This window comes from Capricornis sumatraensis, chromosome 19, assembly GCF_032405125.1.
Source record: "Capricornis sumatraensis isolate serow.1 chromosome 19, serow.2, whole genome shotgun sequence".
Taxonomy (NCBI): domain Eukaryota; kingdom Metazoa; phylum Chordata; class Mammalia; order Artiodactyla; family Bovidae; genus Capricornis; species Capricornis sumatraensis.
The window spans coordinates 55,495,077-55,511,492 of NC_091087.1; the positions used below are offsets into that span (position 1 = coordinate 55,495,077).

Here is a 16,416-nt window from a genome sequence, read left to right on the forward strand (position 1 = left end):
CAGACACGACTGAACGACTAAGTTCAGAGCAGGACCTTATGGGGCCTTCCTGGGACAGGCCTTCCCCCATCTCCGCTCTAGTTCCTCTCAAAGTACCTAGATACTAGTATTTGATGCAAATTTCCTGAATTGTTTTACAGATGTGAAAACTCCTCACCAAATGGAAGAAATACTTGAAGACCATAAGCACATACCCCAGGCCTCCTGGAGCCTAAGGACTGATGATGTAAACCCCCGGGATGATGTAAACACCCTGCTGCCTCACCATTGGTCAGAGAACTGTGCACAGCTGACCACATAACCTGCAACCCACGCCCTTCAACTGCCCTTTAAAAATGCTTTGCTGAAACTCTTTGGAGAGGTCTAGACTTTTCAAGGCACGGCTCACCATGTCCCCTTACATGGCCTTGTGATAAACCTTTCTCTGCCCCAAATTCTGACATTCAGTTTGGCCTCACTTTTAACAATCTGAGATGGAAACCTGCAGGAATCCTGAGTGAATGTGAAGAAGCCCCTGGGCTTGCAACAGACTTTTGTGAGCAAGAAATAACCTTGTGCTCTTTATTCCACAGCATAAAGTATCCCCCTCTGATTTTAAAGCAGATGCTGTGGACGCTGTACCCATGATTTCTGCTCACATGTTATGGATGAGAACATTGTTGCATGGATAGTCTTGGTTCAAGGGCCAGCAGGGCTGTGTATACTCCATCACTATGGAAACAGAGAGGGCAGGTAGTTGGGGACAGTCGGGACCTTGCTTACTTGGAATGTTCTCCTCCCATGCCTTGCTCTGGGCACAGCCCACATTCTCCAAAGCACAGCCTTCTGCAGACTCCTCAACATTCTGCTTTCTCTCTCCTCTGAATTCAGATTGCTCTGTTTACAACCTTTTATTATGTGTTATTCATTTTAAAAGGTATAGAAGGACTTCCCTGGTGGTCCAGTGGTTAGGGCTCTGCATTTCCAATGCAGGGGGCACAGACTGATTCCTGGTCAGGGCACTAGCCTTGGGGCATGGACAAAAAGTATACACACACACACACACATATATAAAAGTCAAAGGTTTTGGACTAGTCACCCACATCCAGGCATTGTGCTGGGTGTGTCCTGAAGACATAATCTCTAACTTCCAGACTTGAAGTTTCCCTTGTCTAGCATGGTGCCCTCCCCAAATGACAAGGCTAAGAAATATCCTTTGGATTTTTTTTTTAATAATTAAAAAAAATTGTTGGCTGTGCCAGGTCTTCATTGCTGTGCAGGCTTTTCTCTAGTTGCGGCAAGTGGAGGCTACTCTCTTGTTGTGGAGCCTGGGCTCTAGGGCGCCCAGCCTACGGTAGTTGTGGTTCCTGGGCTCTAGAGCACAGCCTCAATAGTTGTGGGGCATGGCTTAGTTGCTCCGAGGAATGTGGGATCCTCCTGGATCAGAGAGAGAATCCACATCTTCTGCATGGGCAGGTGATTCTCGACCACTGAGCCACCAGCAAAGCCCTTCTTTGGTTGAGTATATGAAGAGTCAGCAGTATAATGGCAAAGTATTTCAGTAGCAGTGCCCTACTGGCAGACCTGGAGAAGGAAGGAAAATCCCGAGGTAGACTTCAGGGTTTGTGAAGACAGGGATCAAGTCTGTCTTGGATCCTGCCTTATCTCCCTCCAGTGCCAATCACTGGGCCTGGCACAAAGCATGTGCTTAATATGTCTTTGTTGTTTCCCTGGGGAATATGAGGCAAGCCTGATGGGTGTCTACAAGAATCTTGAGACACAAGATTGGACCAGTACATAGCATGGGGCCACATTTTGAGTAGTTGGTCATGGATTTGGGGTCTTCATGTGCTAGAAAATAAGCTGTTTTGCTTTTTTTTTTTTTTAAAGGGAGCCACAGAAAGATTAAACTGGTTTGCTAAGTGAGTTTAGATATAAATATTAAATTTAAAAAAATGAGTAAATTGGGATTACAGTGATAAAAATCTAGGCTGGGCTGGCAATGGTAGACTTCAACACAAAAGGGCAGATCTGATGCACATTTCAAAGGGAGGGTCAACAGGAATCTGTGACGGAGAATTTAAAGGTTAAAGAAAGAAATGAAGGGATGTCCCTGGCTGGCCAGTTTAAGACTTTGCCTTCCAATCAATGCAGGGGGTGCAGTTTCGATCTCTGACTGGAGAGCTAGAATCCCACATGTCTTGTGGCAAAAAAACAAAACATAAAACAGAAATATTATTGTAACAAATTAAATAAAGACTTTGAAAATGGTCTATATAAGAAAAATCTTAAAAAAAAAAAATTGATTGCAAAGAGCAATTGAGGGTTCCAGCCTAGAATTCCGAAATAAGCACTGTATCATTAAAGAGATAAATCTTACAAAAGACACCTGTGATGAGTTTAATTTGAGGCCCTGTTGTATCTGCCCTGGGGGAGGAACTCTACAGCAGAATGTGGAGTAGGCAGCTGAGGCCTGGAGAGCAGGTGTTGTCTGTAATGAAGATATAGCCTGGGGAGCCACATTCTGTGCAAGACCCAAACAGACCTCTGCTCAGCTTTGATCTTTTCCAGCATATGTGATGGTAAACAGGACAAGTCCTCAATACAACTGTCAAGTGGGCCTTGCCCTCCTGTGTACCCTTCTGCTAATGGATCTCTTGGACTGTCTGTAAGGGCTGATGTAGAATAAGGGACAGGAAGATGCCAGATCATCCAAGGGAAGGGCAGGGTAGAGGATAACTGGAGGGCTAGAGAGGGCTTCCCTGGTGGCTCAGAGATAAAGAATCTTCCTGCCCAATGCAGGAGACCCTAGAGACGAGAGTTCGATCCCTAGGTTGGGAAGATCATTTGGATTATGAAATGGCAACCCACTCCAGTATTCTTGCCTGGAAAAATCGCATGGATAGAAGAGCCTGGAGGGCTACAGTCCCTGAAGTCACAAAAAGTCAGACATGACTGAGCTATGGAGCACAGACAGAGAGTGGCAGAAGGAATACATCCCTGAAAGAAAGGCATGGTTGCAACTGCAGAGGTCTAGAGAAGAGGCACATAGGCAACTTCTAAAGAGCTATAGAGATAAAAGATGTGTGCATGTACATGTGTATATATAGTCAAATGCAAATGTATTCAGAAGAGATCAGCAAAAGTATCTCCGCCCACCTGCCCTGCCCTTCAGCTGTGTTTCAAACCATCTACCTATTCCTCCATTTATTCAATAAGGACTTAGTACCATTTACATGCCTGACACTGTGGATGTGGAAAAAAACAGGCAGATGTGGTCTCTGCCCTTACAGACCTATGTAATTAAAGGTGATACAGATAATGGATACATACAAATTAATTAATTCACTAAGATCGTGGTAAGCGAAAAGGAGGGAGCTATGTGCTCTTAATTCTATCAATCTTGCCTGACAGTAAGAGGGCAGATAAACCCCTGCAGAAGCAGGAGGCACTCTGAGTCAGATCACTGGGAAGACTGGTGGTCTGGGGCCCTGACCATGGACCCGCAGAGCCATAGCCACCTCCCACACCACCTGCAGTCCTGGCCCTGAGACCGAAAGGCAATCTCGACGAGAGCAGAGGTCTGCCTTCAGCTTCAAAGGCTTGGAGATAGTCACCAGCATTCTCCTCACTTGTTTCCAATTTTAATCTGTCAGTCTGTCTTTGGGTTCAAGAAATGAAACAAAGGGACATGAGGATGGTGAAAAAGTGGGCGATCAAGAAGAGACAGTAACAGGGGAGGCTATGGGTGAGAGCAAAAGGACTACAGATATGTAAATTATTTTAAATTTAATTTCTGTTTTCTCCTTTTCTAAGTTTTTGGATCATGAATTTGTTGGGTTACTGAGTCTGGACTGGTATTGCTGGCTGGGAGCACTAAAGATCCTAGCTCCATAGACTCTGAAGTATCTGAAGCCAGTGTGCCCAGAGACCCTGTTCTCCCCAAGTTACAGCTGTGGGACTATCTTGTTGGCTAAGTCCTTCTGCCAGGGCATTGTATCCCCAGGGACCAAGCCCATTGCCATGTATCCTTTAGCTTAGGGGTCACGGTCTGCCTTGGATTTGTTCCCACCTTTACTGCCCCAAACAATGGCAAAACTGCTGTTGGAGCTATCAGGACATCTGACACTGATCTTCAGAGGGGAGGATATTGGGCAGGCTTCGTGGAGCAGGCAGGTGTTGGAGGATTTTAGGAGAAACAGATGCCCTCTGGATGTCTCATATTTTAGGCATGTCTTTGTAAGAAAAGAGATAGTCTGGGGAGAAAGAAGTGTTTCAGTTCTTAGCGATGTTGGAGGGTATGTGTGAATATGAGAAAGTCAGACTTTTCGGGATACATATCAGAGAACCTGACCTCAAACTTGTCTGAGTTAATACATATATATCATGAAGTGAAAACGGAATCTGGGAGAGCTTTGAGTAAATATAATACATAATATAGTTACTACAGTGACAGAGGATGAGATGGTTGGATGGCATGACTGACTCAAAGGACATGAGTTTGAGCAAACTCCAGGAGATAGTGAAGAACAGGGAAGCTTGGAGTTCTGCAGTCCACAGGGTCAAAAAGAGTCTGACACAACTGAGTGACTGAACAACAATAATAGTTACTAAATTATTGTTAAGGATTTAAAAAGTATAGAAACTTGATTATTCAATATAAAAATTGATATTAATTTAAACAAATTTATTATAATTTCTTCCTATGTATAATTTATTTAGAAAACCTCTATTTATAACTTGCAATGTAAAGGCAATTTGTTTTTTTTTTTTACAAAATTTGTAAGGTGTAGTTTCTCAAGATTGCCAGGAGAAATATCAATCACCTCAGATATGCAGATGACACCACCCTTATGGCAGAACGTGAAGAGGAACTAAAAAGCCTCTTGATGAAAGTAAAAAAGGAGAGTGAAAAAGTTGGCTTAAAGCTCAACATTCAGAAAACGAAGATCATGGCATCCGGTCCCATCACTTCATGGGAAATAGATGGGGAAACAGTGGAAACAGTGTCAGACTATTTCTGGGGGCTCCAAAATCACTGCAGATGGTGACTGCAGCCATGAAATTAAAAGATGCTTACTCCTTGGAACGAAAGTTATGACCAACCTAGATAGCATATTCAAAAGCAGAGACATTACTTTGCCAACAAAGGTCCATCTAGTCAAGGCTATGGTTTTTCCAGTAGTCACATATGGATGTGAGAGTTGGACTATGAAGAAGGCTGAGTGCTGAAGAATTGATGCTTTTGAACTGTGGTGTTGGAGAAGACTCTTGAGAGTCCCTTGGACTGCAAGGAGATCCAACCAATCCATTCTGAAGGAGATCAGCCGTGGGATTTCTTTGGAAGAAATGACACTAACGCTGAAACTCCAGTAATTTGGCCACCTCATGTGAAGAGTTGACTCATTGGAAAAGACTTTGATGCTGGGAGGGATTGGGGGCAGGAGGAGAAGGGGACGACAGAGGGTGAGATGGCTGGATGGCATCACTGACTCGATGGACACGAGTCTGAGTGAACTCCGGGAGTTGGTGATGGACAGGGAGGCCTGGTGTGCTGCGATTCATGGGGTCACAAAGAGTCAGACACGACTGAGCAAATGAACTGAACTGAACTGAACTGAACTGAGTGTCTCAGTTCAACAGTGTACAATGTAGTAGAGGTGATGAAAAATATGTATACTGGTAGCTAAAATAAGAATGATTTAAATGAAGTGATGAGAGATTTCAGAGAATTGGTTTGAGCCTCAGGTGACTGGAGAAAATATCTTGCTGGAGGCAGCATTTAAACTAGGATTTGTACTATGGACACATTTTAGCACGGGCCAGCTGGCGTTCCAGGTAGAAGGAATTTGTGTTAAAATTACAGAGCTGCGATAAACCAACACTAAGCAACTCAAATTGGCAAAAAAAAAAAAAAAAAAAAAAAAAAAAACCCCACAAAAACCCAGAATAAAACAGGAAGCAACTCAATAAGGTCTGGGGGCCCTGAGTGAGGCTCAGGAGTGTGGACTTCAAGGAGAAAGGCTGGCATCCTTTCGAGCCACAGAGCTGAATGTTGCAGTGGTGTGTTATGAAGGTCACACTGATAACAGGCTGGGGTAACTCTCCAGGAGGAGAGAAATGAAGAGGAAAAGGGGAAAGCAAGGAGATAAGGTTCCTGTTTGTGGTAGTGACTTAGGATAGGGCAGACTTAATGGCTTCCCTGGTGGCTGAGTGGTAAAGAATCTGCCTGCAATGCAGGAGACATGGGTTTTATCCCTGGGTTGGGAAGATTGCCTGGAGAAGGAAATGGCAACCCACTCCAGTATTCTTACCTGGAGAATTCCATGGTCAGAGGAGCTCGTTGGGCTATAGTCCATGGAGTTGCAAAGAGTTGGACACGACTGAGCGACTAAACTACGGCGACAGACTTAATGGAGGGGCTTCCCTGGTTGCTCAGACAGTTAATAACCTGCCTGCAATACAGGAAACCCGGGTTCGATCCGTGGGTGGGGAAGATCCCCTGGAGAAGGAAAGGCTACTTACTCCAGGATTCTTGCCTGGAGAATTTCATAGATAGAGGAGTCTGGAGGACTACAGTCCATAGGTTCGCAAAGAGTCGGACACAACTGAGCAAGTAACACTTTTACGAGACTTAATGAATAAGTAATCCAAAGGGAAGGGCAGTGCAGAGAGGAAATTTAAAGATAACAAAGAGACAGAAGTCTCAAATCATTGAGAGGAATGGCAAGACCATAAATAAAAGGGTTAGTCATCCCACTCCTGCCTACCCTGTGACCTCAAATAGGGAAAAGGTGGTGTGAGGGGGTACAGATAAAGGCCCTAACCGCTGAGAGCAAGCATTTCCTAGCATTGGTCCATGACTCTTGAGTCACCTGCCAAATACAGGAGAGGGATGAATAAGAAGGTGTTATCCTGACCTAGCTTCCACATAAACCCGAGGAACTCAGTCAGATGTGACTCAGCCTTAGGAACAAAGAGATTGCAATCCATAAAAAAAACTCCTTAGCTTCTTACCCTCTCAAGGAAGAGGGCCTCCTGTTAAAAGGAAAAACCTGGCAGATTTGCTATATAATGGTCTCGGTAATTTAGCAAGTCTTAGTTTAAGAAAAACTGTCACAGACACTACAGATTTCTACCCATCTATCCCTCCCCATTTCCACAGGGATGTTGTAAGGATATAGAAAACAATATACTACATGTAAAAAAGTTACTTTTCTATAAAAAATTCCTATGTAGGATATTATAGATCTATAAAAAGTACTACATGGATATTACAATATATCAGAGAAATCTGGAATTATTTTGTTTTGTTCCTCTCAGTTTATACTCAACTTTCTTGCAAAGAGACTGTAAAGGAGTGTGTTTATGGTTTATCATTTTTAAGAGCTTTCTATACATGTTGATGAGGGGAGTAATAGGAAAGAAAATACTTTAAACCAAGCACAGCATACTGGTAATAGTAGTATGGGCCAGACAGACACTCTGGACACTGTTGAGGGACCCATGATCACAGCAGTAGACAGTCAGGCCACATGGGGCTTGTCCAGGTGCCAAATTACAGTCCCTGCCTCCTGAGACACTACTATGCCAGGAAAATTTACCTACTGAAGCGGTTCATATTAAGGACATGTTCCTACCCAAGGCTTTGAGAAAGAGCCTTCTGGTTACTTTAAGTATCCACTCATCTAGTAGCTGCTGGCTGATACTGCATGCTCCCAGTTCTGCCATTTGAAAGAAAAATATGAGAATTGGAAACAGATCATTTAAAAAATAATGAGTATTACTATTAGCTCCCATCACATCCTCATATCATATAACAAGTTAGCATACTCGGGAAAAAGACCAAAAATATGTTTATCTTAGGGGCAGCATTTTCTCTCTTTGGACATATTTAAATGCTTTTGTTGTTGTTGTTGTTGTTGTTGTTCAGGATTACAGACCTGTAGACTTGTTTTCTTTTTTGTTCCTTGACTTGGTAACATTTATTCAATATTCTTTGAAATTAGCAAGAATCAGAAGAAGCACATATCAATCAAATATAGCCACAAAAATGTCCTGGGTATAAATAAAGATGCACTATGAGATATACTCACTACTGAAGGAATTGGTACGCTCTTACAGTTACTACCTCTTAGCAAGGAACAACTCCAACATAAATTTAATTTACTCACAATTCAAAAATCTTGACTGGTAGAAGAAAATACAGATTCAATTCGATTGCAGATTGCCTCACTAGACCCTGTCATCATGTATGTTTTCAAGGCCTAGCTTGATGACTGTTACGAAAACAACAGGAAAACAAACTCAAGAGAATGGTTGACTTGTTTTCTGATTCTCAGCACTCTTGAGTTACATTCACTAGTTTCCAATGACACTAATAAGACTTCCTAAAGCTCTTGTCTGAATAGTGGTGGCTTAGTGACTAAGGCATGTCTCACCCTGTGACCCCATAGACTGTAGCCCACCAGGCTTCTCTGTCCATGGGATTCTCCAGGTAAGAATACACGAGTGGGTTGCAATTTCCTTTTCCAGGGGATCTTCGTGACCCAGGGCTCAAACTCAGGTCTCCTGCATTGCAGGCAGAACTTTCTGTATTGCAGATGGATTCTTTACCAACTGAGCCACCAGGGAAGCCTTTATAAATATCATGATGGGGGCATTTCATAGCTTCCTTCCTCAATCTGCCACTAGGGCATTTGAGTGCTTACTCTACTTCCTTTGTGGCTCAGGATCTGCCTCAATGCAGGAGATGTGGGTTCGATCCCTGGGTCAGGAAGATCCCCTGGAGGAGGGCATGGCAACCCACTCCAGTATTCTTGCTTAGAGAATTCCATATACACAGGAGCCTGGTGGGCTACAGTCCATGGGTTCACAAAGAGTTGGACATGTCTGAGTGACTAACACTTTTGACTTATCTCTACTCTACTCCAGGTTACTGTAATAAGTCTCTATATTCATTTTCTCATAACAGTTTTATGAGGCAGTTAACAGTACCTCTAAGTTACATAGTTAAAAGCATGTATACTTCTTTCTAAGATAAAAGCTAATGAAACATATGTATGAATAGAAATTTATTTGATTTCTCAGTAACAGAACTCAGTTCTTAAGCATCATTTCCTTTGATGACAGAAAACTTAATCTTGCCACACAGAGGCCAATTCATGTATTTCTGATTTTACTTAGTGCTTCCTGGTTAACTGGTCACTCTATGATTCTCTTCCTTTCATTTCTGCAAGTATCCATGGGGAAAAGATGAGTTCTAGGAAGTATATACATTATGCTGGCATTATAGGATAGATGATTAGTCCTATGGTCACTAAATCTGTCCAGCCTGGTTGATAGTGGGACATATAGTCTTCAGTGGTTTTCAGCTGTCTACATCTGTGGCAGTAAGGTACCAGTTCCCCTTTCAGTTAATTTTTTTGTGTTGGGTCTATTCAGGTTATTCAGTGTCATGATTACTCCAACCCTAAGGTTTCACAAGATCCATAGGACCACTCTCAGACAAAAGAACTTTAGCTTCTCTCTCACACCATTCTGTGAGTTTGTCCATCTAGATACCCCTCTTAGACACTGCTATTCTACAACATCAGCACCAAGTTTGACTGCTGTTTCTCTAAGAGGTTTTCAGTTCCCCTGGGACTTGCCCTGGGAAGTAAGGTATCATTTCCCTTTACGCTCATTACCCTCCAGTCTGTCCAGTTTCTATCACCACATGCCCCACTGCACCCAAAGCAAACGCCCACTTAGGGAAACTTATCTGAATACTTCTGTTTCATTTCTACATATTTTTTTTTTCCTTTATCTTGCTGGTAGAATTCTATCTTATTTCAGGAATTATGACACTTTTTTACAGATCTTTCTTCTGAAAAGGCCTAGAAACAATGACCAATTCTATAGCAGTGAAATTCTTACAGAGTCCAGATTGCAGTCTTGAAATATCATCTTTCATTAAGAGACACCAAGACTTCCTGGAGAAAGGGCTAATTCCAGATCTGGGGCAGGAAATATACATAATGAGCCTGGAAAGTCTTGTTACACCAGATGGCAAGGAAATCATCATAGGACACTAGAATCATGTCAAAAGGACTCAGGGGTCAACTTAGGAAGCTCTCAGTGGCCAAAGATAGGAAAATTTGAGTTTCAATAAAAATATGAATGGCAATTGATTGGAACCCATCAAATATGTTCAGTACTGTAAACTCATCTTAACAGTTAAAATATAACTGATCTTTTGACGATTAGAGGGAAATTAATTACCTAAAAATTGATGAACATAAAGAAATAAGTATTTATTCTGACTTTCTTACATATGGCATGTATAATTTGATAACCAACTAGTAAATGAAAGAGTGTCTCCTTATAAAGGTTCCTAGGTGATTCATGAAAAAAAAATAAGCCCCATTTTGTAACCCTGATGAATTAATGTATCTAAGCTTTAAGCATGAGTGGCTGCTAAGAGTAAAAAACAGACATTATATGCTCTTGTTAAGGAAAAACACCACTGCATTTAGTCTTGTCAAAGATATGACAAATAAGTCTGTTCAAGCCTCTGAATCTAAGTATCAATCTTCAGGAAATATAGGAGACAGAAGAAAATGTCAAAATGCATCATGAGTATGAAATCAGCAAAATTCAGACTGCGGTCATCCTGACAGGTCAGCTCAGTTCAGTTCAGTCGCTCAGTCCTGTCCGACTCTTTGTGACCCCATGAATCGCAGCATGCCAGGCCTCCCTGTCCATCACCAACTCCTGGAGTTCACTCAGACTCACGTCCATCGAGTCAGTGATGCCATCCAGCCTTCTCATCCTCTGTCGTCCCCTTCTCCTCCTGCTCCCAATCCCTCCCAGCATCAGAGTCTTTTCCAATGGGTCAACTCTTCTCATGAGGTGGCCTAAGTACTGGAGTTTCAGCTTTAGCATCATTCCTTCCAAAGAAAGCCCAGGGCTGATCTCCTTCAGAATGGACTGGTTGGATATCCTTGCAGTCCAAGGGACTCTCAAGAGTCTTCTCCAACACCACAGTTCAAAAGCATCAATTCTTCAGCGCTCAGCCTTCTTCACAGTCCAACTCTCACATCCATACATGACCACAGGAAAAATCATAGCCTTGACTAGACGGACCTTAGTTGGCAAAGTAATGTCTCTGCTTTTGAATATGCTATCTAGGGTGGTCATAACTTTTCTTCCAAGCACCCTCTATTCTCCAGACATAGTGGGAATGGAGAAAAGAGAACATGAAACTTTGGTGTTGAGGTACACACAATTGCATCGAGTGGTTTGCAAACTTTGATTAAAATCAGAGTTACCTGAGTAGGGTTAAAATCTATAGAGAGAGATTTCAAAGCCCAATCTCTAAAGACTAATCTAGTAGGTCTCTGAACACATGCATGCCCACACAAATGCCTGCATTTGTGATTTCAGATGTAGAGCAGTTTCAAAATCATCTGAAAGGCTCAGGTGCAGCTGTTGGAGTGGAGGCTGAAATAAAGTGGAGCTTGTTAGAAATGAGGAGAGCAAGGAACTGGAACACACAGGCACTGGAAGAGTCATACACAAGGACTCAGAGACTACGGCGTCGCTTCAGTCGTGTCCGACTCTGTGCGACCTCATAGATGGCAGCCCGCCAGGCTCCTTCGTCCCTGGGATTCTCCAGGCAAGAACACTGGAGTGGGTTGCCATTTCCTTCTCCAATGCAAGAAAGTGAAACTTGAAAGTGAAGTTGCTCAGTCGAGTTTGACTCTTCACGACCCCAGGGACTGTAGCCTACCAGGCTCCTCCTCCACCTATTGGATTTTCCAGGCAAGGGTACTAGAGAGGGGTGCCATTGCCTTCTCCTTAGCAGGACTTAGCCAGAGAAAAAGACTGTAAATCAGGTTCCAAGTTTTCCTTCTAAGAAAATGACTGAACAGACAGCTGTGAAGTAAGTGCAGGGGCAGAGGGTTTTAAGTAAGAAAGGAATCAACCTAAAGAGGTTGGAGAAATAATGAAGTGATAGTAGAGAAATATTCTGAGGAAGGACACTGACCTTAACCTAACAGAGCTTTTAACAGATCATGCTTGGTTGGCTCGATTCTGCCATGGGTTCGAAATTTTATGAAAAATGTCACAGCCAGAAACCAAACAAAATTATATGGAGCTTGGTCTGCAATTGCTATTTGTCAGGAAGTCAAATGTAAAAACATACAGTGTTCTGTAATTCTTTCCTGATTTACTTATATGGGGAAGTAGTAGGAAATAGCAGTTAAGTTATTGAGCTGACACCTATTTATTCTTCATAGGGCATTTGGACCCCCAAATGTGTAATGTCACCATTGGCAACGTGCATAATAAATTAGTGATGCAAACTCTCTTGTATTGTAACAATGGTACAAGTACCTACTTTAAGACAAAGTATGTGTATACACATACACAGAGGTAGATATAAATACTTCTAGATACAGATAGTACTAGATACAGATAGTACTAGCTACAGATGATTTACATTCAGTTCAGTTAGATAGTCCATGGAATTCTCAAGGCCAGAATACTGGAGTGGGTAGCCTTTCCCTTACAGATAGGCTATTTTTCACCTTACAAAAGAAAGTACCAAATATTCTATTCAAATAGTTACCTTCTCTGTGGAGAGGTTTTATGGGAAAGAGCAAAGATAAAATACTACAACTGAGGTGAACTGAGACACATTCATTCAAACAAGCTGGGTACATTGGGTAAGCCATCTACTTACCTGATTTTAGTTATCTTTTTAAATGATTTTACATAAAATTTCCTTGAAAGTTGTTAATTCTAATTCATTTGTGATTTTGCTTAAATTTAACTGTTTAAACATACATTTAGTATATGAAGCAAATTACCTATTACTTTATCCCTTTAATGTTACAATACTTCATATAATGTGTATATGTACATATCTAATACTTACATACTCAAGAGCATCCCAATGATTTTGTGTCAATCATAGTGTAAACTTCTTCCTTGTTTCCAATCTTCCTGGCTACTTAGCTTGCTACTCTATCTCCATCCATGCACCAACCCCCAAATATTTCATTTTAAAGTGCTAGCATATTAATAAAAGTGGGATATTTTCTGGGGGATGGTCTCAGTCTCACTAAATAGGGATTATCATTACATCTTGATTGTTTTTTAGAAGAATGCTCCGTTTAGACAATTTTCTAATATCCCAAGTCCTAACAAGATGATAGATATTTATATTTCCCACTTATTTCTTACACTATTAATTTTTATGGGAAGTTGTTTGCCTATTCTACGTGCCTTTGCCCATGCAGAATCTTGTTAACCTGTAATCATTCCAGTATGGGCATGTATGGTCACTGCACACACTTTCATGATGTGGGGGAAGGAAGTGGTATGGAATTCAAATTTTCCTATGGATTAAACAGTGCTCAAGAACCTAGCAACTGTGGAGGAAACCCAGTTTACTTTTGTTTTAATGTACCCAGAAGATTTCAAATCAATACTCAGCAGTAACACTTTACTTGAAAATTAACATTGCCATAATTGGAAGTGAGGATCAGCATCCTGATGTTTGGGAAAGGTCTATTTGGTTGAGGAGGTATTACACAGAGGAGTACAAAAAATGGAAGAGGGAAACACAAATCATGTGTTTCCTTAAGCAAGGACACTCAGTAAACACTTGAATTGGTGGTCAACTATAATTTGCTTCTAGAGCCAGCACTCTCGCAACGCTACAGTTTGGATTTATAGCAAGTACGCAAGTAACAATGACTTTGAAAATAAAGTATAAAAGAACCAAGGAAAAAGTTCTTAAAGATCTACTCCTCATTACAAGGACTTTCTCCTTCCTGTAAAAGCAGGAGGCACTCTTGTATTCTCAGCATGCCCCTCTGCTGGTCTTACTCCTCTGGGAAACCAATGATATTTGAGCCTGGGTTATCAACAATACTTTATTTTTTTGCCTGGGAATTTCAAACCAATAGATTCCCAGCCAGCCAGTACAATGTAAACAGAAGGTTTCCTTTCCATTTTGATTAAAAAAAAAAAAAAAACCACTTTATTCGCTTCCCATGTCATAAAAAGTTCAACCACCTCTTCAAATTCCCCAGAATAAACACAAGAAAATAGCTCTCCCCAGTAGGATTCTGGCCTCCCTCTACTACCTTGAGGCCCTTCCACTTCCTCCATCTTCATAGAAGGAGTGTTCAGTTCAGATCCGGCTCCTCAGTATGGAATAGAGGGAATTTAGTGGGCAGAATTTCTGTAGGAATTGTCAGCCGCACAAATAAGTTCCTCTTTTCCCTTTTCACTAAACGTGAAAACCTACTCACAAGGAGTGCTCACTGTCCCCCATTTCCCTATGTGTCACCAGAGCCAAGAGAGGACCCCGTCAATGAGGCTCCCTCTACTCTGTCCCGCAGACCACAGTCCCCGGCCTTCATCCCATCGTCCGTGCAACGTGCAGAGCTGGAGCTCAGAGGAGCCACCTCAGCATCACCCTCCGTGCCTGGCGAGGCCAAAGGCCCCTTTCTTTGTTGAGGGGAAGGGCTCCTGTGGAAGCAGAGTTTGAAAAGCCCCAGCACTGTCACGGTCAGTATCACCAACACTACTACAGCCATGCTCACAAGTACGAAGACCACGGTGGAAGAATCGAAAGACTGGGGGCTGTCCGAGGGAGACGTAGCATTAACCTTGGGAAAGGCTGTTCCTGAAGAGTTCACGTCCGCCTTTACCTCTGTTTGAGGGGACATCTGAAGGGTAGATAGCGTGCTCTGTGCTCCCCACCGAGGTATCTCGGGAAAAGACGCTGTTGCACTGCCTTGTCCAGGGGCATTGGGTATCTCTCCTGGCCTCTCCTGGACACTGGGTGACCACGTTCCCTTCGGCGCGAGGCTGGCTGCAGTGGCTGGAGGCTGCCAGGTGAGCCCCTGGGTCCCTCCAGGGGTCGGCTGTCCTTCCCCATTGGTTACACAGGAGCGTCCGTCTTTCCCCAGCACGAAACCCTCAGCACACTCGCAAGCAAAGCCTCCGACGTCGTCTAGGCAATCAGGGAGCTCAGCGCACTTGCCAGCCCGTAGATACCTCCCGGGACAGGGACAGAGCTCGGCCCCGGAGGGTATCCCTTCCCAGCGCGCGCCAACCTCGTCCGCGGTGCAGGTGGCCGTGATGGAGAGCTGCCCAGGGCAGAGCGCACTCACCTCCGTCCCCGGGGGACTGAAGTCCAGCGCCGCGCTGTGCAGCTGGAACGGCGCGCGGTAGCTCAAGTTCAAAGCGGCCCCGGGGCGCGGTGCGGGGCACACGCTCTGGAACTGGTACTTGCACAGGTAGCCGTCGGCGCGCTGGTGGCATCGCATCTCCTTCCAGCCCGCGGGCTCGATTCCCCCGGTGGCCAGGAGTCCCGCGCACCTCCGAACGGTGCAGGAGCGTTGGGGCTCCTCCACCCACTGCAGCGTGTCGCTTTCCGACCCGCCGACGTCGGGGGACAACCAGGAGAAACCCCGCAAAGGCTCATTCTCCAGGGTGCAGACGGATCGCCGGCGCTCCAGTGCCACCCAGAAGAGAAGGTCTTTGGAGCCCCCTCCCGGCCCCGGGCCCACCCGCAGGAGCGCGAGCACCGCGCGGAGCTCCGTGCCCCCGCGCACCGTGCTGAGCGCCCCGTGACGCAGGTTGCAGGCCTCCTGGGCCTCCTGCCGCTTGAAGGTAGCGTGGTGCAGGCTGTAGCAGGCCCCCGAGGCCAAGCAGCCGGCGCGGTCGGCGGTGGGGTGCTCGCCACGGCCGGGCCGGGGCCAGAAAGCCTGCCAGAGGAAGCACAGGGCGAGCGCCGGCCTCATCTTGCAGGCCCAGCGCCCACAGCTGCTCCCAGCTTGGGTCTGTACCGTCAGAGGGCGTGGGGATGTCCCGGGAGCGCGGGCACCGCCTCCCACCGCTGGCTCCCCCCGCTTTCCGCTCCCCCACCCCACCCCACCCCCGCCCGTGCCCTAGACCGCCAAGCCTCCCCTCCAGGGTCCCGGCGGCAAACCGCTTCCCTTAGGCCTCGACAGGAAACGTGTCCGGAGCTCTGCGAGGCCCCGCGGGCAGCCCTGATTTATTCTGGGGTCAGGAACACAGCTGGCTTCAGGGCACGGGGAACGCTGTCTGCCCGAAGGTCAAACACCCTGGTGAGGGCCGGAGAAATAGAAAAGAAAATCGCCCCTGGGAAGAAGCGTTTATCGTTTTCCCCCCAGCTCAGGGAGTTTCGCAGCCTCAAACCCCCAAACATTTTGGCGAACACTGGCAGGAAGGGCTGGAGAAGAGGAACTCGCTGAGCGCCCACGCCCGCCCATTGTGCTGCGTCCGGAGCCGCGGAGTTGGCCTCACGACAATTTCTAGACGGCTCCGTCTCCGTCATCCCGAGACTCGGGGTTGAGGGTGGGGTGGGGATGGGGGAATCTTGTGCGAAATATAAGCACCTCCTCTCGC

The 16,416-nt window shown here is 44.8% G+C and overlaps 1 protein-coding gene across 1 annotated transcript; it reads right to left on the bottom strand.

The window, feature by feature from the left end:
• Positions 1 to 13,812: 13,812 nt before the first annotated feature.
• CLEC14A (C-type lectin domain containing 14A) lies at positions 13,813 to 15,807 on the bottom strand. The gene has a single exon (XM_068991240.1). The coding sequence runs from the start codon at positions 15,786 to 15,788 to the stop codon at positions 14,316 to 14,318; it is 1,473 nt and encodes a 490-aa protein (XP_068847341.1). The 5' UTR covers positions 15,789 to 15,807; the 3' UTR covers positions 13,813 to 14,315.
• Between the last annotated feature and the right edge of the window lie 609 nt (positions 15,808 to 16,416).

Coding starts and splice junctions, on each gene's coding strand:
- CLEC14A (XM_068991240.1), bottom strand. CDS start 15,788: ATGAGGCCGGCGCTCGCCCTGTGCTTCCTCTGGCAGGCTTTCTGGCCC.